Raw genomic sequence first — 27,382 nt, 5'->3', positions numbered from 1 at the left:
TTACATTAGTTATTTGATAGACTTAAAGGAAAGCAAAGAAAAATATTACTATTTATCACCCTCCCAAAAAATGAAACCCTTCTCCACGATCATTCTCACTCACACCAAACAAGTGACTAACCTGCCCAAAACAAACTGCTCAAAGTAAAGCATTTTAAAAGACACAGCTTAGCTTCCTTTACAAAACCTGCAAGCCTTGCAAATGGTTTGCAGTAGGACTTTACAAGACTGTGGGATCAGAGTGATCTAGTTGCTCAGAAATAATAAATTCTTAGCTAGCTCCCGAATTAGCTCCTCTCCCAACAAAAAAAGCAGAAAAGGCCTAAACTACAATTTGCCCAGTTAGTAATGTCTTTGCTTGCTTACAGAAATTGATCTAAAATACCTTTACCACCACACAAGTCTGGAAAAAAAAGAGAGGAAATCTAGAAATTGAAACTCTAGAAAGAGCTTTGGTTTTAGAGATAAACATGCAGCATTATCAAAGACAAGTGTCAACATAAATGAGTGTGAGAAATTCCAGGACTTTAGAGAGGATGCATTATCAAAGAGGTACAAGAACTGCAGGGCACTGCATTAGGTTAGCCCAAATGCTGCATGATACTTGCACCTGGGAGTCCCAGCAGTGGGAACCAGGGGAAGTCTCTTATTCCATTGTCAGCTGCTTCCATATCCCACTCATACTAGTAACCATGTTGGTGGCAGAGTACTGTGTTTCACATACTTTCAGGAAGCCGTGGGTTCTCCCCACACAAACTATTTGTCAGGTTATCTTTGCTAATCTCCCACACCCTGTGCATTCTCATGTGGCTCGAGGTGTATCCCTACACTCCAGTAACTGTGCTGCAGATAAGGGCTCTCAGGAGCAGGGACTTTCCAAGGCAGATTGCTGTGAACTTTAAACCACTGTTGCTTTATCTGCCAGAGCTAAGCACAGCTGTGAGGACAGAGGCAGCCGTGTGAGAAATACAGAATTCTCTGGATTCTCCCATCAAGCCACTTTCCTTAGGAACTCCCCACAACAGCTAGCAATGGCAGTCATTCTCATTGCAGGAGAAGCCCTGACCTTAAGAGGTTTCAACAAAAACTGGATACCTAGCAGCTTCAGCAAACAGAAATATTTCTTCAAATAATAATTCCACTAGCCTTATTCAATGGGTACCTTTTCAAAGTGAAAACTACCATACTTTTTCATGGTTCAAAAGCATGTTTTCATGAGCAAAAACAGCAATCACATTAGGATTTCTGAGCCATGGACATATTACTGGAGGGATGTGGGAGAAAACAACATGAAAGAGCTCCACATGCAATGTAAAATGCATCTATAATAAGATGCTGCAGTCCTTTCTTAGCTACAAGCTGCACCCTCATATTTGCAGTTGTGAGATTTTTGTTTTAGATAGAAATTTCCCAGTTTCTTCAGCCAAAGAAGCATATCCCTTACATGCCATATCACAGACCTGACAAAGGGCTACATGGATTCCACAGTGACACTACCCAAGCACAGAACTTAGTATCCTGAATATATAAGCTTTCATTAAAAAACAAAAATCCAGTTTCTAGCCCCTATGGCTAGAAACAGGATTAAAAATGAACAGGGAATGGCACGCAAAAGGAAGAGCAAGGCCCGGGATATCAGCTAAAAGGGCATGATACAGTCCTCTGGCTAAAACTTAGTGTGGGTCTGATTGATGCCTGAATCGTAGGTCTCCTTGTAAACTACCTTATGTTGCACTATGGAAGAAAGGGGGTCGGGACATGAAGCAGCCAGCCAGGGAGGCTCTGCTTCTACATTCTAAATAAATGCATGCATATTTTACATGCAGAGCATATACAGACCACATAATCCAACTTTTCTCCAAGCTTTTCATTCTGCTGCTGCAGAATACATTTGCGGATTTAATGCAGAGCACGCATATGATTCATGGGGAAGTGCATCGCTACCTAGTACTCACAAGGTAGTGATACACATTTACACTGAGAGAGAGAAGTGATCTTTTGGTGCTGAAGTGGGAAGTCCCTAATCACACATATCATGCCAGGCAAGGATGAAGACTCAGCAGCTGCTTACTTGGCCTCAGTGTCTGGATTTTGCACTGTCACCTGCCTCAATTACTTCACAGAACCACTAAAGATATACTATACTTTTGAGCTGCTAATGCTCTGAAAAACCTCTCCCAAACTCAAGTCAGGTAGGAAAAAACAAAACAATACAGAAAGGGTACAGTTCTAGATTTGGGTCTCACCTCCTGGCAAGAGCCTCTCATAGATCTCCACCTCCGCACTTCTGTCTCCTTAATCTAGCATTGAGCTACCTGCCCCGAGACAATTCAATAACAAATATGAAGTTATCAAAATAAAAACAACAAACACATCTTTATCGTCACACATTTTTCCCCGGCACCAGCACAAAAAACAGTAATGGGAATATGTGACAGAGTGTGACTGCTCCCTCTATCAGGTGCATTCAGAAATCATCATTAACTTTAGTTGATCAAATATTTGTGACATCTGAATGCAGACAGTCCAGCAACCCATAATTTACTGGTTGGCACCAAACCAGTATTTCAGAACAGAATTTTAAACCATGGTTTGTACCACAAATTGTTGAGTAGTACTGTGTGTAGCTACCTGGGCTAAGAAATGGCAGTGCAGGTACAGAACCTACTCACTATTATGTATTCTGTCCCGTCCCCCCCCCCCCCCCCACACACACACCCCACCCAACAAGGGAGATGGGGCATGTGGGTAACTGAACTGTTGACCCAGCATTTGGAAGGATTAATTATTCAAGCAAACAGGAAATTCCTACAAAAAAGAAAAGGGTGGGGAAAGAAACACTGCTGGAATCAAGAATTCAAACAACCTCCTCCTGAAGAATGTCCAATGAAAAAGAAGAGGGAAATTCCACATTTAATTTAAACTGCCCTAATTAAATTTTTACAGAGAACTGAAACTGACCAGCAATAACCTTGGCAACACCGCTGTTCTAGTACACCCCTAATCAACAGCTCCCTCCTTGCCATTCCAGCTCTCTGGCCTAACTGCAGAATCTTACCAACACACACTGTACTATCAACTACATCAAACTGCCTTACATCAGCCAGGGTTGGAGATGGATTGTGTAGAGTTCAGTGTCCAAAGGGCAAAATGTGAAAGTTATGCTAGCTCACAGGGTCAAGTGGCTGGGGGCAAATTACCCCTTTAATTTACTGGGAAAGTTCCTAGTGTCCTGTTGCCCCAGATGCCTCTTTGATGGCCAGGAGCAAGCAAAGCTGTGCTCCAGAAGTATCAGTGCCCACTCAGCTCAGATTTGCCTAGTAGTGGGAAAGGCTCATTGATATTTTTAGCTGCCAACAGAAACAGAGATACTTGGCCAGCTGCTTGGATCAGACCCAGCCAGTGGCGGCTTAGGAGGCTATAATGAGCAAACCTACATTTATTGTTACTGGCAGGGGCAGCTCAACCCTGGGCAATTTTAACACATCCCTGAATGTGACCTACTATATAGAAGGGGTTGTCTTCTACACTTCTGAACTGTTTCAACCCACATCTCCAAGGGTGAATTGCATCTAATGTTCATGACTTTAGTCCTCAGCCTTCTCACACTGCAGGATTTTGCCATCAAGTTTAGCACAAGACAAAGATGATATGAGAAAAACCAGCAGAAAAAGATGTCAATGATACACATAAAAGAGTTTTGGAGGCAGACCCTTGGAACTCTCACACTGCTGAAGAATTATCATTCTGGAAGAAAAACCTTCTACGCTAAGATAATGTTAGCTCTGGTGGGTGGTCCAGCCCATTAATGATCATCCTCACTACATAAAAAATAATGTCTTATTTTATGCTTTCCCGTATGAGTATGTGCAGCACCTTTTGCTCCTTCTTGGATGTTGAGTACCTGTAGGCCCATGGAGCTAATCCAGGAGCAGTTTACTGACAACTTCACAATGCAGGCATTGTTCATGTTGTGCTGCTGTGTGTCAGCAGGGCTCTCCACTGACGGATTCCAGGAGCAAAGGAGCTGACTGGGGTTTCACAGGCAAAGGAGAAACCTGCTAGCAGCTAGCCCGTCCTCAAGGGAAAATACTAATGCCTTCCATCACTGATTATCTTAAGTCTGTTACTGTCCTTCAGCTTAATTAACCTCTCAGGTCTATTGTGAAGGGGAGGAGGAGGAAGAAGAAGAAAAAGAAATATATGTCACTTCAAGATCCCTGGAGGAAAAGAAGGATAGAAATGCAATACTTTAAAAAAACAACAATTATTTGCAAGTGGGTTTATCTTTGTATCCCCACATGCCACAGCTTGCCACAGCACATTCCCTTATGAATATGCCAGAGTGGCTTCATGTGGCCAGGCAATAATGCCATGAACCAAAATGCTATGCTGATATGAGCCACAACTGCCACATTAGCATCTAGTTACCTCTGAGCTGCTAGGAAAGCCATATTGCTGAACAGTATTCACATTGTTCCACATTAAGGTGTAGAATTACCAGCAATGGAAAAATGCAAAATTGCTCCATACATCAGTCAGTCAAGACCGAAAAAATAATCAGGAGTCATGATCACAGAAATAATTGCATTGAATAGGAAAATCTATTTCCATGCAAGCAGCATCTGATTGTAGGGTTGCCAGCCTCCAGGTGGAGCCTGGATATCTCCCAGAATTATAATGGATCTTCAGATGAGAGTTCAGCCCTCCTGGAGAAAACTGAGATTTTGTCTAGCAGCATCTTAGAGACCAACAAGATTTTTGGGGGGAGAGGGGGAAGGATATAGTCTTTGATGGACACATGCATAAGTTGGTTTGCAGAGGGCACATGCATAAGTTGGTTTGCAGAGGGCAAACAGAGGGTCTACCCAGTGCTTCTTAATGGCATTTGGGCCCATTTGCTCTGTCAGAATTGCATTTTAAAATTACATTTTCCTTGCAATCCCTCACATGAGCTTTCAAAAATTAAAGCTCCCTTTGACAGATATCTCATGATGAGAGCTTTGACTCCTTAAAAATCTTGTTGGTCTCCAAGGTGCTAGCGAATTCAAATTTAGCTCAGCAGACCAACATGGCTACGTGCTGAAACTACCTTCCTGGAGAAAATGGCTGCTTTGGAGGGTGGTCCCTATAACCAGCTGAGGTCTCTTCCTTCCCCAAACTCTTCCCTCCTCAGACTTCACTCCCAAATTTCCCAACTCATGTTGGCAATCCTAATCTGACTGATATATGGATTTCTTTTGTTACAGTTTTTGTGGCCCTGAGTTTAATTTTTTACAGAATTTTCATCCTGCCTTTCTTTTTAAAAAGAATCTCCTAAGGGGTTGGCAATAGTTACCTTGAAAAATCAAGCAAAACAGCAGTAAATACTATGTCATGCATCAATCATACCAACAGCATAAGTATAAAACAGCACTAAAACCAAACATCTAAGGAAACAAACTAGATGGTTAATTAATTTCCAGCCCTCCATGACAATGATGAAGTTACGACTAAAGGCCTCCAAGGATGGTGCTTGTTGCATTGCCAGGGAGGGAAGGAAGTCCCCATGAAAGAGCCAGTGGTTGCAAATACTTTAATGGGTTCCCAACCATCCTCACAGCAGACATTTTGACGTTTCCATGGCAGCACGCCACCAACTGACCTTGAAACTCAGACAGGCTCATGCAAGTAGAGATGGTCTTCAGGACTTTAGAGTTTCTATTCATTCATTCATTCATTCATTCATTCATTCATTCATTCATTCATTCATTCATTCACTCGGCTTGTATACTGCCCTCCCCCGGAGGGCTCAGGGCAGTTCACAACACAGATATACAATACAATTAAATAAACAAGTAAACTCCATACATTTTAGTACTGGTCCCTATTAAAATACAGCGCTCTAATTACAACATTTCATTACAGAAAGCAACAGATGGTGTCCAATAGCTTAAAACTCCACTAAGGGGGGGCGGGCAGCAGGGCTCCCGCTGTTATAACAAAGGGGGCACGCACATCAGCGGCTGGCCTCCCCAAAAGCCCGGTGGAACAGCTCAGTCTTACAGGCCCGGCGGAACTCATTAAGGTTTTAGAGGTCAAAACCTGCTCTCTGAATTGGGTTCAGAACCAAATTGGGAGGCAATGCAACTGACAACATACTGGTCTCACATGTTCTCCGGCAGACTCCTGTTAAAGTCCTGACCACCACATTTTATACCAGAAGGATAGAATGGTTGGAGGTATCAAATGGCCACCAAGTAGACCATGACTACATTTGAGATTTTCCATAGAGCCTCACTCAGCAAGGTATCCATACCGGGAAAATATCTGTATTCCAGGCACCAGCAGCAACTAGGGGTCCATGTGCTGTGCAAGCTTTCTTTTTGCAGATATTAGACTTTGTTGTTCCAGTCTGACCTTTATTAAGTGCTCAAGAGATATATTTGTCCTTTAGCTGAGTATAAAGATGCACCTACAGTGTCTAATCCTTGCTTTATAAGAAGAATGTTAGAATTTTATTTGTAAAATAATATAAGCAATACAAGTTACAATGATACGCAGTAGATTCTATCCAACATCCTTAAAGTCATTCTGCAATCTCTTTGAGAAACAGAGTGACAAGCAAAACGCTCCCTCCAGCTCAGTTTGTTATCTATGATCTATACCTAGACATCAGATTTGAAGAGCAGGTGCTGCAAACAACAGTAATTTAATTAAGAGAAGTTCATTTTAATAGAAAAATTGCTCTGTGAGTGTTTCACAGTTCAGCCGAAATTATACTGCAAACCGTAAGAGAGACTTGCTTACATATTGGAACGAGCAGGCATTTACACCTGGGAACCATACATTAAGACTGCACATTAAGAAACAAACTTTTTTTAAAAGCACAACAGCTAGCAAGTTCTGGCTATGGAGTCATTTTACAGATGCACTGATAGCAGCCATAGGGACAGATGAGTCTTCAAAATGAAAGTAGGAATTCAGGATCTGAAGTCCAAACAGTTTTAACCCTACTGTTGACTAAAAAAAAAAAGGAAAATCAGTATATTAACAACATTATCATTGAAACACCTTATGAAGCCATTCCACCATATACAGGTAAGATTAACTTTTACACAATTAAGTTTTTACCTAGCCTCTTGGGAAATGTGAGGAAGATCTTCTGAAGGCTCTCCACGCATACCATGGCATTCATCTTTTTGTATGCACCAAGCAACAAGTTAGATCCCTTCTCCAATCATCAGCAAGGGGAATCACAGTCCTCTCTGCGTTATGAAGGTTTGTTCCACCTCCTGCATAGAGAAGAATGCAACTTCTTTTTCCCTTTTTCCTCTTGGTTTTTCATATGGTAAAACTCTCAGGCACCACATTATGCAGAGCAAACAGCATCTTGCCCACAGTATCTGCACTTTACAAAAGGCCACTTCTTCCTCTGATAAAAGACTCCTATTCCCAATCAGTTCAAGCAGAGTCTTATCTGGTGAACTGAATTTGTTTCCCTGCTCCTACACATGAAGCCAGCTGGGTGACCTTGGGCTAATCACAGTTCTCTCTGAACTCTCTCAGCCCCACCTACCTCACAAGGTGTCTGCTGTGGGGAGAGGAAGGGAAGGTGACTCTAAGCCACTTTGAGACTACTTTAGGCTGCAAAAAAGTGAAGTATAAAACCAAACTCCTCTTCTTTTTCTGTGTGTCATTACAAAACAAAGACATTCTCCTATCCTGGAGACTTCATCTTGAAAGGCAGCAAACAGCCACAAGCTAGTCACAGCCAGGTGCCCCAGCTAAAGCCAGAAAGACTAAGCAGCCTTAATGACTGCTCACCAACTGGTATTAGGAAAGGACACCCTTCCAGATAGATTCAAACAAACTGACTGAACTTCCCATTTCTCCAGCCATCAAAGCTCAATCCACATCACTGACACATGATTTCTCATCAGTCAACAGCCGTAATCATACAGTACAGGCTTCCCTGCCGCCTCTCCCTTCCACCATAGCCACCCCCCTCCACACACACACACACACACACACTCAGTGCTACTAAAATAGATCTGACTGTCTCCACGCAGTACAAAAGGCAGTTTCTCAGGCAGCAGCTTTGGCTGGAAAACCCCAAGATTCATCAGAACGAAGAACTACAAGGTCAACGAATTTTGCATGAAGTAAACCAAAACGGCAGCTATGCTCAGGTGATCTTCTGTAACCAGCATTCAAGAGCAGGAAGTCAGCAAGCATCCCTCTGCATAATGAAAATATTTGCTTGGACTGAAAGCTCGTTCCTCATCAGCGGTAAGAAGAGGTCACCGGTATTTTTGCATGGGCAAAAATCCCAGCTTTGCTTCAGGGTACCTGCTTGAAAGTGGCTGACACAGTACATCCTATCTTCTACTTTAAGGCCTCAAGTCAGGACTAGTAAGAAATGGAAGTTACTTCCCCACACCTGATGGACTTGCTCTTACACACAGCGTAACCAATTGTCCTCTTTAAGTGACCTAGATATGATTAAAGACAGCCTCCACAAAGACTGCACTTGACAGCAGATATTTCATGTTTTAACATTCAGACCTCAAAATAAAGAAAGCTCTACCCTGCAAAACTGAAGTCAATGCAGACCTTGTGAAAACCTGTCTCTGGCATTCTTGCAGAGTTCTGATGTTTTTAGTTTAGTTTTTTAGTTTTATTAGTTTTATATGCCTCCATTCCCCTCATGAGTTAATTCCACAATACAGCAAATAAAATCACAATCCACCCCAATATCTAAAATCTAATCTAAAATCCGATGACAACATCTGTACAATTTCAAACCCAATGCTGAAGGGAAGAAGACAGCCAAATGATGGAGAAAAAACACTAATGCCTCAGTCATAGGCCTAGTGAAACAGCTCTGTCTTATAGGCTCTGCAGAACTGGATCAGATCCCACAAGGCTTGGGGCTCATTGGGCAGAGTATTCCACCTGGTTGGGGCTAGGCCTAAAAATGCCCAAGTCAAGTCTAGCTGGACATCTTTTGGGCCAAGGACTACCAGTAGATTGTCACTCGCTGAACAGGGTGATCTTTGGGAGACGTACCACAGGAGACAATCCGGCAGATATGTTGGCCCCAGACCATTTAGGGTTTAAAAGGTAAGTACCAAAACCATGAACCTGATCTGGTTCTCCTTCTGGAGCAAATGAAACTGGTAGAGCCCCTCCCCCAACCATGCTGCATCTATGCTGGAATGCCCTGTCATGCAGTAACCCTTGACACCTCCTGTTTCCCTCATCAGATATGAGAGGGGATTACTCCCTTCCCTTGACCCCTCTGTAAACAGCAGCATAGTATTATTCCATGTCCCCCCAAGCCCCTATTTAATATTCCAGTTCTGAACAATCATTTTGACCTGGCTGCTTGTTTTAGTCAGAAAGAAGTAGCTGGCTTTGCTTTAGATGCTGGCCTGGATTGTCCATGTCTCAAAACCACCACAGGACAACCCCTAATGAAAGCTGTGTTGTTATGTTTCAGTGTCAAAATGCCAGAGTGCACCTTGCATTCTTAACCAGGCAAGATGTTCAACAAATGCATCCAAACCTCTGCGCAACAATAGGCTATTGCCTGTCAAAGTTTTCAGGTAATATAGTACACATAAGGATGGTTTGTATCTGCAACTGATGTAACTATGGTTCACTTACAGTGCCGTACTAAGCAGGTCTACTCAGAAATCTACTGAAGTCCATCCAATTGGGGGGGGGGGTACTTGATTCAATTGAAAAGCACTGTATTTCAAATATATGGCAATTCTACCTCTGACATTAGACCTGTGTTGGCCATTTGACACATGCAGCTCACCACTTGATGGTTACAGTCATCATCCAATGAATACACATGTGTAAACTTGCCCTCTTTTTTTGTGCTGCAGGAGGTTACTGTAATGTATTGCATTGATGTGTGAGATACTGTATTGTTTTAAGAGTCTGCAGCTGTTGTAGTGGAATTGGTAATCAGTAGGTATGTTACATTGAGCACAGCTGCAGAGTGATTTTAGGCTATGTGTGAGTAGCAGCTATGAAATAAAGTACCATGTTTTGTTCCTCCGACTCCTGGTTCTTGAGACGTAACATATTGGCAACAAAGGTGAACTTTGAAAAGTCTAGGAAGCTTGTAGTGAAGTGTGAGTAAATTATGGCTTTTCAAGGGCAACTGGAACAGTTTAATTTGGAGTTTCCTTTGAAGTGGCATAGTTATGAGGCCCGATTGGAATTTTATCTTCTGGCGAATGGCATAACAGACCCAGAAAGGAAAAAAGCCGTGTTTCTTTTGAGCCTCTGTGGTGAAGGGGTGTTTGACCTCGCCTCAGCATTGATAGCGCCAAGAGACTTATTTCAGCAACGCGTGCCGCTTGTAGAGATATTGACTGTATTTAAGGGAAACCATTTCATCTCCCCCAACCGTCAAAAAATAGCTAGGACGGAGTGTGCCTTTTTATAAACATGATCAGGAGGGGACTGAAAGCATTGCAGATGATGTTACAACCTTACGGCGGTTGGCACAACAATGTAATTTCTCCAATTTGGAAGAAATGTTAAGGGATTGTTTGGTCTGTGGCCTGAGAGAGGCATTTCATTGCAAAAGTTGCCAAGGCTGGCAAAGACAGACTTGACTCTTTTCTAAACGGCATACCAAGAAGCCTTGAATTTTGAACTTGCTTTTCGCAGCCTCTACTCGAGGTGCGACAAGTGCCAGGGAGCTCCACAGAGATTGGGTAAACAGCTGGCAGTGAGACTGTAGACCCGGTAATGGTGGAAATTCAGAGACTTCCAGCATGGTGCAATGAAGATGGGAAGACCCACCACAACAGAAGGGGAGGGATGTTAACAGAGAAAATGTGTGGAGTTGTGGTGGGCCCCTTGAGAGAGAAAGGTGTAAATTCTAAAGAGGCACAATGTTTCTAAGCTTCGGTAAAACGTTAAAGGGGCATATTGGGAGAGTGTGCAGAGAAAAAAGGCATCAGGGACCAAGAAGACATGTTCTCTGCTCATCGGCTACACACTCTGTGGATGCACCTTATGCTGTCCCCATGTTGTTGGCATTGACTGGCCAACCCCCACATGAGCAGTGTGGATGGTGTTTACGCAGCTGATGTAATTAACCAATGGGGTGCAAACCCGAGATCCAGCCGTGAAGTTGTCGGTGACTGTGGAAGATCCAGGATGTCCCTTTGTGTGATAGAAGTGGATCTCTGGGTCAGCATTCTCCATCAAGCTTCATGGGACACTTAGGTAAAACATTTTGCCCTGGCAGCGGATAATTTGGACATTAAATCTTGTGAGTTACCACTTACGGATTATCAAGGACATAGAGTACCTGTGGTTGGCATGTGTAATGTCCATGTGAAATATCATATGTTTGATGGATATTTGGAATTGTTAATAGTGGAAGGAAGGCGGACAAGCCTATTGGGGCTGGACTGGTTTGGGAGATTGGGAATTGCAATTACCGGAATTCAAGAGGTTAGCAAGTTAACATGGGAGGTGCTAGTGGAAGAATTTTAAGAGTGTGTTTGTTACGAGGGACTGGGGCAGTATAAAGGTCCACCTATAATTTCATTGCATCTCTTTTGATCCTTTACTACCAATTCCAATAATGCCTTTAAAAAAATCAATGCATGTGCATTCCATTCTGTTTATGCTATACTAAAGTGGATGCAGAATTAGATGGGTTATTGGAACAGGGAATATTGGAGCCAGTGGTAAATGCAAAATGGGAAACTCCAATTGTGACCCCCCTGAAGGCCAATGGGGATGTGCACGTTTGTGCTGATTATAAGTGCACAATTAATAAGGCATTGCAGAAACATCCGTACCCAGTGCCAGTTGTCAGTCAGTTGTTAGCAACATTGGCAGGGCGAAAGGTTTTTGCAAAATTAGATCTAGCACAGGCATACCAACAGCTGGAAGTGGATGGTGCCACCGCAGAAGCCCAGACGATAAGTGACCTCGCCACAGGGGGCATTCCAGAGTAAAGCGGCTGCAATTTGGAGTGAGCGTAGCTCCTGGGATATTCCAGAGCTTGATGGAAGAAATATTAAGAAACTTGCCGGGAGTCAGCACCGCATTTTGATGATGTCTTGATAGTGGGTGCAACTTGGAGGAGGAACTGATGACAACGGGTATACGGAAAGTACTGCAGTGCTTCTCAGATGTAGGGCTGCGCGCCAAGCTGCAAAAAAAATGTATTTGGAGTGGCGCAAGTAGTAGCTTCTTTGGGATACACGGTAGATGCAAGGGGAATCCAATCTGACATCAGCAAAGGTGAGGGCCATCCAGGGACGCCCCAGGACCACGCCAGTCAAAAGCAAGAGTTACAGGCACTTTTTTGGATTAAGCTAAATTTTTTACCATTCATTCTTAAAGCCATATAGGCCATAATATCGAGGGAGCCACTGCACCTGCTTATTAGGGATAAAACGGGCAGTGTGGCAGTGGACAAGTCAGCATGAGAGAAAGCATTCTTAGATGTCAAAAGATTGTTGTCACTCAGAAAGTGTATTGGTTCATTTCTCTTGATGAGAGGAAGCCATTAATTTTGGACGCGATTAGCCTCCCCGTATGGAGTTGAGCAGTGTTGGAGCCATCAATTGGAGGATATGGCGCGGGAAGCTCCAATATATGATATTCTAGAACGTTGTTCACAAACGGAGCCGTAATTACGCCGCAGCTAGATAAGGCGAAGGCAGTATTAGCAATAGTGGCTGGGTTAAGAAGTTTCCATGATTACGCGTACATGGGCTGCACTCATTTGTGATTGTTACAGACCATAAGCCGCTGTTGGGATTATTTTCCTCAGAGCCAGACACCATTGGTACAGATATTGTCCCCCAGAATGCTGGCGCGGTGGGCAATGTTCCTGAATGCATATGGATTATGTCTTGCAGCACCAGTCGGAAAAGAAAATTGGTCATGCGTAGATGCGCTTTGAGTTGTTTGCCAGTACAAAGGGAGGAGGAAGATCACTCCCCACCCTTTGAGAAGTTTTGATGTTGGAATCATTATCAGAGCCTCCAGTGCAAGCCGCAGAAATAGCAGAAAGGTCAGTCGAATAAGGACCCAGTGCTTCAAGGCCCTCGAAGTCTCTTGAATTGGGCATGAAAGGGTTGGCCATTGGGTAAGTTAGAGGAAAAATTCAGACCATTTGGAATGAGGCAGCATGAGATATCTGTCCACAAGGGGTGCTTACTGTGGGGAAATAGAGTAGTGATCCCAGCAGCTTTAAGGATTAGGGTGCTGGAGGCCTTACATGTAGGGCACCCCGGAATAGTGAGGAATGAAGGCATTGGCCCTCAGAAGTTATGTGTGGTGGGCCAAAGATGGATAGTGAAATAGAAGAATGGGTGGCCGGGTGCAGGGAGTGTCAGATAATGCGACCTGCCCCACCTCAGGCCCCTACCTATCAATGGGAGTCCACAAAATGACCATGGTCAAGGATACATATTGATTTTGCAGGGCCTTTCCATGGCCAGGTGTTTCTCATCGTAGTGGACTCATATTCCAAATGGCTAGAAGTAGTGCCAGTAATGTCAATGACATCACAAACAGTAATTAGGGCACTGCGTAAGTTATTTGCAACCCACGGCCTCCCGGATACAGTGGTATTGGATAATGGGACAGCCGCTTGTATCCAAGGAGTTTAGGAGCATTCCTGGCCAATGGTGTTATTTGCCAGTGGTTACCTCGGCCCCTTTTCATCCGGGCTACTTAATGGGCAGGCAGAAAGCGATGGTGCTGCACAATGAAGGATGCATTGCAGCTTAATAGTAGAGGGGGATTGGCACCACCGGTTGACGTAATTTTAGTTAACACAGCACATAACACCGCACAGCCATACTCAGCGAGGAGTCCCATGGAGTTGGCTAATGAACTGAAACTTACAACGCTAAGTTGGACCTAATGCATCCCGATTCAGTTGGATGATCATCCACCTAAAAGAAGATCAGGTGTTGAAAGCACCTCGGACATCTCGATAGGGGATGATACGGTGTATGGTCCTAAAATTCATGGAGCAGGTCCGTGTTGGGTCTCCAGCAGTCGTGAGGCAGTCGACTAGGGCCCTTGTCTTATAGGGTGGAAACTGAAGAGGGGCGGGTGATCCGCAGACATGTTGACCAAGTAAGAAAGAGAGTGCCAGGTCTAATAGTAGATCAGGAACCCCAGGTCCTCGAGAAATCTAGGGCGCGGGGGCAGATGGAGCTGCAGGATGAGGAAGAAGTAATTGGTCCAATTGTCCCCGAGGAATCTGGGGCGTTAAGGGCACAGATGGAGATGCATGATAAGGAAACAGTAAATGGTCCAATTGTTTTGCAGAACCAGTGTAGTGATGCACTGCTGACCCAGCAGCACCGTGGTAGAACGTTGGAACACCAACGGACCTACGGCCTTCTGGTCGCACCGCACCCCCACTCCTCAACCCCGTATGAGTCACGGGTCATGAACTATCTGGCTCAGTCACCGGGCGTCCCAGACAAAGGGACAAATGATCTGCCTCAGGTAAGGTGAGGATTAGGCCCAGACGCCACGCCTTCTCCCAGACGTAGCAGCCAGGTGAGACTCATGCATCACCATGATGATCTCCGCCCCGCCTCCCCGACTCTCCCGGCCCTCTACACGCCTCATTAGAATCATCATAATAAAAGGTGCCAGAACCAGCACGCTGAGATCGCTTAGGAACACGGACCCCGGCCTCCGCTGCGTTGGCGCATCTCCACCAGATGTTATCTCCGCTCGCCTTCGCTCCTGCGTTGACCGCGCTGCACGACTACAAGCTGGTGCCGAAACCCGAATCCTCGGGAATTTGCTCACCGTCGCCGGGAAAGGGCCGCGATACTGAAGTCCGGATCGGGCGATCCAGGGACCACCGCTTCGGTATCGCCGTCCTCTGGATCGGCGATCCAGAGACTCTCATTCTAGGACACTCTCGTCCGGACGGAACACCGTGAGTACGCGGGAGCTTGCAAAAGCAGGGCCAGTGACAAGCACGCTAGATCTTAACTGAAAGCGTTAGCTAAAATGCGCAGGGTCCCCCGTGAAGAGAAGGAGCTGGCGCAAATTGGTTGAGGAGATTGAAGCTCAGGTGTCCATGGTACCCAGAGGGGGGACATTGGAATCTTAAGGACTGGGAAAACATCGGGCGACTCTTCATTATTGGTGAGCTACCGATGTCACTGCTACTGACGCGGAGACAATGTTATGTCGCCATCAGCCTGCAGACCTATGGTTCCCTTTGGCCGAGGTGGGCCTCCTTCGATCTTTCACCTTCAATTTCAACCCGGAATTTTCTATCCGCTTAAATTGATGCCTGTCCTTCTGCCCCCCTTGCTCCTCCTCGCCCATTTCTACAATTCTCCCGCTTCAGCTCTCCTTGTTCGCTTTCATTTTCCAAAGCCACCGACTGGCCAGCGCCATCGTAATGGCGCTGGTTTCAGAATCCTCGCAGAGCCGTGATAGCCACGATCTGCAAGGAAAGAAACCCTGACGGAAGACGCATGCCGATATTCCCCGCACCTTTGTGCCCTGGCCCATTTCACAGATACCGAGGGGAGATGGCTGTCCGCGGGTTATCGAAAGTACCGCCTTAAGCTATAACATCTCACTGAGTCTTCGCAGCCGCGCGGGACGAGGAGTCACCAGCCCCTATGTGAGAGGTAATGCTAGAGGTAGTCCGCGCGAGGGAGTCACTTAATGGTTCCGACGACTGGAAGACCACCTCCGCATGCTCCTGAGCCCTGCACAATTCCAGATCTGGGAAAGCGAAACCAGCAGTGCTTTCAGCAAGGCAGTCAGCCTCAATCAACAAGCATTGTGCTTTACGCTTCGATGCCTTCAGCAACCCTAACAATCAGATTGTCCTACCTGCGGCCACCCCACGATCGCCCGAAAGCGCTTTGTCAAGGTTCCCAATGCCGCCAGCCCAATTCGAGCTTCCACCACCCGCAAAACCCTAAGAACCCTATGTCAGTTTGTGAGCAGGCTCCAGGAAGCTCTCAAAAGGCAGGTTGACAACGCAGGAGGCTCAGGCTTAACCCTTAAGCCGCCTTGCCAAGGAGAACTTCCGGGCTGAGTGCCGCTAGCAATCACAGGTCTAGGTGAACCCTGAACTACCGACATGCTTACAGGATGTCGGTCCTTCATCACTCACGCAGACCTCCTGACCGCAGCCCTTCCATTGCTAGGAAAACAGCCCTGCGGCAGATGTTTCCTCTCTAATTGCCACTCAGTCCGACATCTTCCGAGATCGTAAGCCGCCCAGTAAGGGGCCTGGGTAACCCGCGACCGGGGTCTCCCCGCGAGATTCAGGAGGCCCTCGCCGCCCCGACCTTCTCCACCTTTAAACAAGAACTATCCTTATTGCAGGGGCCACTGACCCGCTTTCTGGCCCGGAGCCCCAGACACCCCAATGTGGGCGGTATCCTGCAGGACGGCCTCATCAGGGCAGCCGCGACAAGGCCTTAACACACCGCGGGCTCCTACGCCTCAAGAGCATCCTTCCGCCCACTTCACAGCGTCTAGAGGCTCCAGGTAAAACCTAGGGTGCAGAGAGCTCCCGCACGCTATCGGCGTATGACCGGCTGCCTGATCAGTGGCCGCCAGCGCACATTTATGCATCTGGGAAGAGGAAGGGGAGTATATTACACCGAAGCCCCCCCAGAACTTCGGCGGTAACCCTATCGCCTCTCCCCTATTGCTGCTGAGAGCTCGAAGTAGTAAGCCTCGCTTCACTGCTCACCCTCACATGGACCTCACGAAGACCCCAGTATGGTAGAACAGTGGCTACTGCCTCCAGAGAAAATTGACTGCCATGCACCAACCGTGGAGGAACAGCTGGCTGTGGGCCACATTGAGACCTCTCAACATCACCATGGAACACGCCAGTCTTTGTGATAAAAGAAGAGTGGCCGGTTTACATTGCTACAGGACTTCAGAGCAGTAAATGCCTGGATCCAACCTATGGGCCTCTCTTCAAATTTACCTAACCCCAACCTTATCCCTCGACTACCAGGTCCTGGGTTGTTGACCTGAAGGATTAAGCTCTTTTGTATTCCCTCTCCAAGACCGAAAATATTTCGGCCACGGTGCCGGGTGTTTAATCATCAGCAGCCCACCGCCAGATACCAATGGAAAGTATTGGTTCCAGGGAATGCCTCCAACAGCCCCACCTTGTGTCGTTTTTTGTCCATCACGCTTCAGTCTCGCTTTCGCTACTAAAAGCGCCGGATTATAATCATCCATTTACATGGATGATATCCTAGTAGCCGCATCCTGTAATCGCCCCCCCCGCGAATGGATAACGCCAGTTGGCCGCACACATTAAAACAGTCAGGCTCTATACATCGCCTCCTAAAAGGCAGGTGCAAAAGAATCCAGCCATTCTTGTATCTGGGGCATAAACTCTCCACTTACTCCGCCCCTGTCATACCAGAGATGTAAACTCTGTGACACGCTTCACTTCCTCCAGTTGCAGCAGCTGCTCGAAACCCCTCAACTGGGTCCGCCCTTCTTGCCCCTCACCACCTCCTTGCTCAGCTCCCCTGTTCCCCGCTACTCCCGGCCAAAACCCAGGGGACAGGATCCAACTCACCCAAAAGCACAAGGACGCTTTTCGGCAGTAGTGGGAGGTCCTAGCCCCATCGATGGGTGATCGGGTCCCTCAAGGATCAACTCTCCCTCTTCCTCTTGAACACCCCTCTCCCAACCGAGTCCTAGGGTAGCAATAATAATTCCACGCCATTAAACCGCCTTGGTCGAATGGCTCACCTACCTCATGCCCGAAAAAATCTCTCCACCCCCCGGCCAGCTTTTTACGAGATCTCATCAACCAAGGGCTAGCAAGACTATGGTAATGGTAAGGGGACTCGAAAAATCGTAGTTACGCCTAAACAGAGCAGAATTCCAGCATCTCTTTGAACGCTTCTTCACCTCCAGCTGCCCTGAGGATTTCGTGGGGAGATCCTTCCACCTCCCCAGATCCTCGGGCCACTTCTCCACTCCCTACCTCTGCCCTTGCTCGGGCTCTTTTAGCTGCTCCTGTCCCATCTTTCCAAAGCCTACCATCTTTCGCCGACAAACGCTACGGGCGCCATTGTATTTCAAGCAACAAATGGTCAATGGCAGATCAAGCACATCGCTTCCCAAGCTCAACGGAGCGAGTTCGGCCGCAGCCATTTTGGCCTTCAAACCTTCCCAACCTTCAACCTTTTGGTTTCCATTCCCAATACGTATGCATCGATCGCTTCACCTACCCGAGCCTACATCGGCCTCGACCGACTCAAACCTCATGAGTCTCTTCCTGACATTACGGAACCTACTAGCATCCAGAACCTCTCAATACTTCTCAGAGGCCATATGCGAGTCATTATCGCCGGCCCCAGGCCCTCAGCGAAATCTCAGCTGCAGACAACGCTACCCACATCTCCACCCTTCTTCTCCCACCCTTCCAGTCATTAACGCATTTCCACCAGGGGCAAAAGCACTCGCCTCGATCCTGTAGCATCCCCTCAACCAGGCACAATACAATCTATCGCTAAATCTTTGTGCTCAATGCTCACGCCTTGGCCCTCGCCAGACCCCTCGGGTAAACCTCAGGGGCCCTGGTAAATGACTTGTGGCAAATGGACGAACCCTGGTCCCTGCCCTAGCCCCTGGAAGCACCTACATGTAACTATAGATACCTTACCGATACGCTCACACCAATTCGAGGTTTAAACAACCAATCACGCCATCCACCTCTTTGCATGCATAACCGCTATGGGTCACTCTCCACCTGTAAAACGACAACGCCACAGATATTCCTCCCAAGCATGCTCCAGTTCTGCACCAACTGGGGAATCGCGGGTTAACACACGGAATTCCTACAACAGCACCGGCAAGCAATCGCTGAGAGAGCAACGCTTCAAAGAAATTCTAGCAAAACAAACTAAAGAAAGGGGATGTAGCCCCCCCCATTTAGGCCACATAACAGACAGTATCAAAAGTACTCTTCAATCATTAATCATTTAAATCTGCTCGCCTCTACCATCAGGGCAGCCAGATCACCCCCCCTGCGAAAGACACTTCCAGGCAGTCAGACCTCCCCCCACGCCAAGGTCTACTACCGCCAGCGCCTCCCCAGATCGAACCTGGCGGGACCGCCTCATAACCTGGGAAGGGGTGTTTCAGTCCTTCTTCCCACAGGTCCTTCTATGGATTCCAGCCCCACATGTCCTAATTGTGCCGAGGAACTATGCCGAACGGAGCCAGGCTACACCACGAAGATGGCGGTATCCTCGAGTAATCCGGCCCCATAGCCTCAGCAGACTTACAATCAACATCGGAACGTAATTCCTAAGATCCAGAGGATTCGTAAAGGCGCTAGAGCTACGCACTCAGCCTAACCTTCAAGATCTCCTGCAGCAGCCGCCCGCCAAGACACTCCAAGAATCCTAAAGCAAACCTTCATGTGCTATCGCGATTTCACAGCCATCAGCAGCTACTACAACTACCCCCCCCAATCGCGACAATCGTCACCCCTGCAGGATTTCATCTACAACCGCCATCCTTCTCGCTGGAATTTGAATTCACAGCCGAACATCTCGATAGGTTAACCCTTGAACTCTCCGCTGCTTTCAGCCGCTGAATAATATTGTTGAACGCCGCCTTTCTCTCACAACCTTGCTCTCTCGTGAGAATCACTGAACCTGCAATGCTAAAGACTATCAGTAGCTCTCCTACGATCTTGAGAAATCCATGGACTCTAACGCCATCATTTGTAGTTTTGGTAGTCAAACAGCAAGAGCCATGCATTGGACAATTATGCAACCACGGGTTGCCTCCCTTCCGTACATCATCCAGCCTATGTATCACTTAACCATGTTTTTTATTGTTTAAATTTATTGCATGCCTTAATTTTGTGAAGTTGATGTTATTTGGCGTGTATTACTGCATTTCCGCCTTCGTCTGTCTGCCGACTCTCAAGCTACCGCTTCACTCATCGCTTGCCCTAGGCTTCACCCCGAAGCTCCAAGCACAGCCGCCGCCTCCGCTCTTCCTCGACCCCCCCCTTTGCCGGGAGTGACGCTGCTTTTAGCCAAGGCGGAGTGTGTTTCCTCGCTACTTCCCCTCGCGTGGAGCCCCCCCCGACTTATTTCCTGTAACACTAAGACTATTGGCCAGCTGGCCTGTGCTCCTTAAGCGGTCCATCAACTCCACCTCCATTGTCTCTGGATGCCCTGGCCTCCGAAAGCAGCAAGAACTTCGCCGTTTAATTTTAGATAAACGTGTCGCTTACTGACTATTTGTTGTTGGTTGCATCACCAGAGTTGTGGGAGAATGTACATCATCTGTGTTGTTTTAATCTTTCTGCTAATTCCCACTTGATTCATATGACAGTACGTGAGCTGCAAAGAAGTTGTATCTAATCTGAAATATGACATTGTGCTCCTCATTGGTGGTCAGCCTTCGAGCTGGCTGCCGGGAGAGGATGGTTGAGTGTGCTATTGTGCAGCTCTGCATTGGTTTAATTGTATGCCTCGCTATCGGATCTTGGTTTCGCTCAGTGTGTGTCTAATATTGCCTGTAACGCGTGTAAAGAAGCCCCTCGACTTCCCTTCTTTACCCCGCAACCAAGTTCTAATGTTACTAACAAGCAGCTCGGTCAGCTTGACCAGACGCATGGAGGAGACGAAGCCGCCCCTTTAAATCACCCCTAGCATTTCGTCCCCTTCTAAATGTAAAAGGGAGGAGATGTAGTGATGCACCTGCTGACCCAGCAGCACTGCGGGTAGAACGCTGGGAACACTAACGGACCTTCCACGGCCTTCTGGTCGTGCGCATCTGCACTTCACCTCAACCCCTGCAGATGAGTCACGGGTCATGAACTATCTGCCTTCAGTCACCGGGCGCCCCAGACAAAGCGGACAATGATTCGCCCTCAGGTGAGGATTAGGCTCCAGATTCATTACGCTTCTCCTCACGACTGTAGCAGCCAGGTGAGATCATGCATCACATGATGTGATCTCCCCGCCCTCCGCCTCCGACGCTCTCCCGGACTCTCCGGCCCGCCCCTCTTACACTTCCCCATTAGGAATCATGGCAATGTAAGCAATGTTGGTGCCAGGGAACCAGCACGCTGGGAGATTCTCGCTTAGGAACATCGGACCCCTCAAGGCCTCCCGCTGCTGGCGATCTCCACCAGATGTTATCTCCGCGTCTCGTCTCGTTCCTGCCTCCTATGGGCATGCTGACTGCGCGGCACGACTACAACCAGGAACAAACACAGACTCAGGAGCCAGAGCGGGAGCTGAGACGATCTCAGCGAAAGAGAATCCCACCAGATTCCCCCACAGGAGTTAGGGGGAAGGGGTGTAATGTATTGCATTGATGTGTGAGGTACTGTATTGTTTTAAGAGTCTGCAGCTGTTGAAGTGGAATTGGTAATCAGTAGGTGTGTTATATTGAGCACAGCTGCAGAGTGATTTTAGGCTATGTGTGAGTAGCGGCTATGAAATAAAGTACCATGTTTTGTTCCTCCGACTCCTGGTTCCTGAGATGTAATAGTTACACAACTAGCCTTTTAGAGGGAATGTTGTAAATTACTGCAAAGATGACAGCAAAGAAATGTCTCCTGAAAACCAGCTGATGCCCACACTTGCTTAAGGTGACTGGAAGGCATCAGGAGGGTAGCAAACTACCCTAGAAGCAGGCCTGATCCCATTATGGTAGCTGTAAGAAACAGGAAGCAGAGATCTGCAGCCACAAACTTCTGTTCTTTCATCATTAGAATTGTTACAAGGAAGTGATATTGCCCAGGGGAGACTGCTGAGAAACAGTGAATAAAACAACCCCAGTTTTGGTTCACAAAATGCCCTCAGCTCTAGCCATTGCTCCCTCCAACAGAATGAGACGAAGGAGTGGGGAGAAGCAGTGTGCTCAAAGAGACCAATTTCACTTCTTGAAAGCACATGCAGACTTCCCAGTCAACACGTGCTCTTGTTCACCAGGCAAACGAAAGACACAGAAATTATATTTATTTTACTGGATTTATATCCTGCCCTATCCCATATGCCTGGTTTCGAGAAAAGATGAATTTTCCCACCTGATTCTGGCACCCTTCATCCATGCCCAAGGACTCCACATTCTGGAAAAGGGGATTGCTTTGCAATCAGACTCCTGCCGTTCTGCACCAGAAGCAGCCACTGGAATGGATCCTACTCCTACACTGCCACTCCACTGGGCGAAGTATGAAGCCTTCCTTTAGCCTAAGGAGCCATCCACCAACTTAAGTGGCTCTTCCACTGGAGGAAAGCTCCTTGGATCCTCCTCCTCCCCTCCCAGATTTCCAAACTAGGAAGTTGGAGGAGAATTTGCAAAGTAATGTGATTTTCTTACCATCTCTTTCCCCATCATCTGATTCTGTCATGAAGCTTTCCCTTATCCTCTGTTCCAAAGAAGCAAACTTATCCTCCACAGCTGTAAAAGCATGGGAAGGGTTTGTATGACCAATAGAATTAGGGGTAATATAATCAGCTACAATACCAAGCATGACATAATGGGGCCCCCAAGAAAGGGAAATAAAATACCGAGAAATTCCACTCCTGCATAAATCTTTCACTACAAGACATTATAATCTCTTGGGTACTTGAGTATGTCCATTTCCACAGCCTCCTCAGTTTACTTTAACTGATGCTCAACTGCCACTGGTATTCCCATATCTCCTAGAATATGTCCAAATCTTATCAAGATATGGGTGTGTGTAAATTGACAACAGCACATTTCCCACTCATGCCTTGGAGAACCACCAGCAATGCAGAAACTTGAGTCTTGTATGCAGCTGGACCCATTTTGTTGCCCTATTGATAGCTGCTGGTGCATATTAGCCAAAAGAAGAGACAAGCTAATGTTCACAAGGGATCATTGTGGGGCAAGGTGACAACAGATAAATGATTTAGAAATTACACATACAGATGCACGAGCAACCAGAAGACCACTGGCTGCCAGGGCCCTGAGTAGGCTAGTTTTTCCATCTGAGTTTGTTCCCCAATGACTGTCAACTGCTGTCAACATCCCACACTTTCTGAAGTATGCTCATGCATCACCAGGCAATGTTAGGGTTTCCCTCTTACAAAGTCATTGTTCTGCATACTGGGGAGTCCCTTGAACATGCAGGAGCACCTACTTGGTCTGTGGTTTACCTAGTTTTGCTTCTGCCCACTTTACTATTCGATATAGTGAGAAATGGGGGGGGGGGGTCCAAAGGGAATCACTGCGGGTGGAAAAACTGAGAAAGTTCCACAGATCTATCTAGATTTCCCTCCCTGGGACTCTACAAGCTCTTAGGCCAACTTTCCTACCTCCACCCCCATTTTTTTTTAAAATCTGACTGTCAATTGCTCTCATGCAGCACATGTAGTCAGTCTGTACTGAGGAATTATATTTAGGTTAGTTTACAAAGTCACATTTTGCTGTACACAAGGGGAGCAGAGCTGGAGGACGAGGGGGGCAGGTGCCCTGGGTGGTGGACAGAGAGCGGACAAAGGTAGGAGGTGGGGGAGCCTCAGCTGCCCGGAAGAAATGGCTTGTTCTGCAGTGTGGGAGCACAATTCCCCTAATTAGGCTGCTGTAGGAGGTGGGGGAGGCTCAATTGCCCAGCAGAGATGGCTTGCTCTGCAGTGCAGTTCCCTACTTCCCTTGATTAGGCAGCTGCTAGAAGGGGGCGGGAGAGGAAGACCCTGAGCTCAGAGAGGAGTCGCAGCCGGTGGTAAGGCAGAAGCTGCCACTGTTGGTTGGGTGAGACTATGGTGAGTGAAGAGAAGAGGAAACTAAAAATTCCCGAGGAGATATTCAGAGATGTCAAGTTCTATGCAGTGGGAGACACAAACTCCCAGGTAACATTATTTCGCCTCAGTAATCTCCCTCCTTTCCCTGGCTGAAGCACCCTTTGCTCTTCCACCTGCATAACCTTCCAATTTTCCTGACCCTTCTTTCATGGACTGAATGTTGACAGGGGTCATGGTAAGCTTTGGGCATGCAAGAGTTGGGGTGGGTGGGTGTGGGTGTTAGGGTGCATTCTAAACACATACAGGGGAATAAATGTTTTGGGGGCTGGTGACTAAATGGTTTGGAATGCCTGATGTGCCCCACCCCCCGCTCTGCTAAGGTGCTACAAGCCCTCAATAAGCCTGGAGTCAAACGGGGAAGAGGATGGGCTCTTATTTTGCTCCCCTGCACACTGCTTTAAAACTGGGAGGTGTGTTATGCTTAGCTTTGCCAAAGGCTATGAATAGGCCTGGCTTCTTATCTGATAGGCCTGGCCTTCCCCAAAAAGCCTGATTTCACACCTTGAGAAAAGAGGGGAACAAGAACGGAGGGCCTGTCCATGTGGGTTATGTGCCTTCTCATTTCTGACTTATTAATCATAGACTTCCAAAATATCCCCACGTTAACAGCCTTCCTCAAGTCATGCACGCTGAAGGCCGTGGCTTCTTTTACTGAGTCAATCCATCTCATGGTGGGTCTGCCTCTTTCCCTCTTGTCTTCAACATTTCCTAGCATTATTGTCTTTTCCAGTGACCAAAGTACAGTAGCTTCAGTTTAGTTGTTTCAGCTCAGGGGTCGGCAACCCGTGGCTCTGGAGCCGCATGCGGCTCTTTCGTCCTCGTGCTGTGGCTCCACATGGCTGGTTAGCGGCCAAAAGGCGAGGGACTGGGGGCAGGGGGTGACAAGGGGAGCCTTCCTTTCTTCCCTTCGGCCCTCGCAGGCGGTTCCAAGCTGTTCACTCCCCCTCTCCCCAAGATCCAAACAGTGACTGTCCACTCTCCCTCCCCTCAAGATCCAAATGGTGACTGACAGCTCAAGCCCCACCTCCTATCTGCCCTCCTTCTCTGCCTTCCTTCTCTGAATAAAGTCATGAGAGAAATTTCTAGCACCACATCAGAAAAGAGGTCACATGGGATTAAGACACTGGCTTTATCAGATGGAGAACCTACAAAGCAGGCTATAAAAAGCAGCTGGGACTTTTGACTGTGGCTAACAAAAATGATGCCATCATTTTGCTTCTCTCAAGGGGGTGACAAGGATTTTGTTTGGAAGCATGGCTATAGATCAAAAGCCAGTCACCACAAAGTATCTCTGTGCTTAGGTTGCTTTGTAATGCAAAGATACATCTTTAGCTTCCAAAAATTCTACAGAAGTCTCAGTCAAAGAGATGACAAATCTACTATGTTGGAACGTGGGGGGAAGTTAAACCTCCCTCCAACAAGTACAGCTTGTCACTGAAATTACGAGAACAACAGTAAGCAGCCAGCAAGTCCCGTCTCCATCCCCCTCCCCAAACCCCAACAGGTCCTACAGTGACATCTGCAGAAAGTGGTGAGAGGAATGAAATAACCTCTCCAGTCCAGAACATTAAAACATGAAAATGAAGATGCCTTAAAGTGAACAGTATGCAGGAGATAATAGTTTTTAAAACTATATTCATCCTACTGATCTAATCAGATCTCAGAAGCAAAGCAGAGTCAGTCCTGGCTAGTTCTTGGATGGGAGGCCACCAGGAATGCTGGGGTCAGGAGGCCCAGGGAGGCAATGGCAAACCAGCTCTGCTAGACTCTTGCCTTGAAAACTTTATGGGGTCAGTTGTGACTGGACGGCACTTTACACACACACACACACACACACACACACAGTCGATCAACACGCATTTCCCCACTGTGTCAGTTAGGCACAGCTCTCCCGTATTAATGGGCAGTCCCACGTCCCGCAACATGATTCCTCCCCCCAATACAGCATGTGGTCATCTTCATTTCGGTCAGTCTCATTATACGATGTCTCTTCCGTCGAGCCTAGCTCTTTCCGGCCAGCCGCCGGACTTCGGTCCCCGGCATCCCACCGCCAGAGGCCGGATCGCCAGCGGGTGGCAAGGGCGGGCGGGGGGACGTTACAGACTCCCTACCTGTTTCTGCTCCTCGTTTCAAGAAACAGAAAGGTCTAATGTTACGTGTACGTGCGAAACAGCACACGAGCGTCACTCACGTGTCTCCGTCTTCAGAGACGAAAGGGAAAGTCTCCAGCAGCTGCTGCCGAAGTCCTTCTTCTTCCTCCTCCTCCGCCTCCTCCTCCTCCTCTTCGGGAGTCTTCCCCAGTTCCCGCAAGGACTCGACGAGAGACGAAGAACCGTAGCTGGAATCGAGCCTCTCCTCCGTCTCTAAGGCGGCGCCCGTGTCCTCCTCGCCTAGGCACGGCGGATCGGGGTCTCTTTCCCCCGGCACCCGCAGGGCTGACGGCGATCTCGGCTCGCCTTCACCCAGCTGGCCGTGCAGGGAGCGGCTGCACCCGATGCCCGAGTCGCACTGCCCGTCTTCCGCGTACAAGCCGCCGCCTTCCACCTGTGCCTCTTTCTTACCGTCGTCGCTCGCAGCCCCCGACATAGTTGCAGCAACCGAGGGCGGCCCCTGCCTCCACACCGCCGGCAGACAGGAGCTCGGAGCAGAGGCCACTAAGCCCTCGGGGCGAGCAGCGTCCCAGCAAACCCCGACGGGGGAAGCAGCGAAAATCGCATGCCCAGAGTGCAGCGCTTGCCCCTCGCACCGACTGAAGGAGCTCCACTCAGCCCGAACCGGCTCGACTCCGCCCAGCCCCTCCGAAGGGAAGTTCCCAGAAACAAGGCCAACAGGCGCCCTCTAGCGACAGGCAGGGGAATCCCCCGAAGCAAATTCCCCCGAAGGGAACCAGGTCCCAGGAACAAGGCCAACAGGCGCCCCCTAGCTGCAGGCAGGGGAATCCCCCGAAGCAAATTCAGCCGAAGCGAACCAGATGCGCGCGTCTCGGCTTATTGCTTCTTAGCTCCAATGGCTAACTATAAACGGAAGGTGTCTGGGGCTCAGAAACCACCGTGGAAGTTCCCTCGACCCTCTCGGCAATGGGCCTCGAATAATAGGGGAAGCGGGACAGGCTGGTCCGGTCACGAAAGAAATGTGCAGTGTTAAACACCCAGATGTACTGGGCTCTTGTTCAGTGTTAATTAATCCGTCCCAGAAAGATGCATCCAGATTTCATACCTTCCTCATTTTTCTTTAGAAAGCCTGGCAACTCAGAGTTGGCAAGCAGATGCTTTTGGATTGGCTCTGGAACTTACGCGAGTACAGACGTTATTGTCAACTATTAGGTTTGCCTTTGCCGGTATTGTATGTGGACACATCCCCTCTTAAAAGACAGTTTTTCAGCTTGGTGGTTCTTCTCGGTTGGAACTGGATGCTAAGGTGGCATTTGTGTGTGTGTGTGTGTGTGTGTTTGTGTTTTTGTGGTGGTGGTTGCTGCACACAGAGCTTCTTCAACTTCAGAGGCTACTCCAGCTACGCCCCCTTTCGGACAAAAATGATTTTGCCATTCTGTTTGTTCCTCG

The 27,382-nt window shown here is 47.7% G+C and overlaps 1 protein-coding gene across 1 annotated transcript in view; it reads right to left on the bottom strand.

The window, feature by feature from the left end:
- The window catches only part of NFKBIE (NFKB inhibitor epsilon), a 37,443-nt gene extending 10,852 nt beyond the window's left edge, over nt 1-26,591 (bottom strand). Inside the window, exon 1 of the mRNA XM_048482949.1 lies at nt 26,014-26,591. Coding sequence (XP_048338906.1) covers nt 26,014-26,408 — 395 coding nt within the window. The 5' untranslated portion in view covers nt 26,409-26,591. The remainder of the gene's footprint in view (nt 1-26,013) is intronic.
- Between the last annotated feature and the right edge of the window lie 791 nt (nt 26,592-27,382).

The sequence above is a fragment of the Sphaerodactylus townsendi genome, linkage group LG01 (assembly GCF_021028975.2).
Source record: "Sphaerodactylus townsendi isolate TG3544 linkage group LG01, MPM_Stown_v2.3, whole genome shotgun sequence".
Lineage (NCBI taxonomy): Eukaryota > Metazoa > Chordata > Lepidosauria > Squamata > Sphaerodactylidae > Sphaerodactylus > Sphaerodactylus townsendi.
The sequence above is the reverse complement of the archived record's forward strand: the minus strand, read 5'-3'. Positions and strand labels throughout refer to the sequence as shown.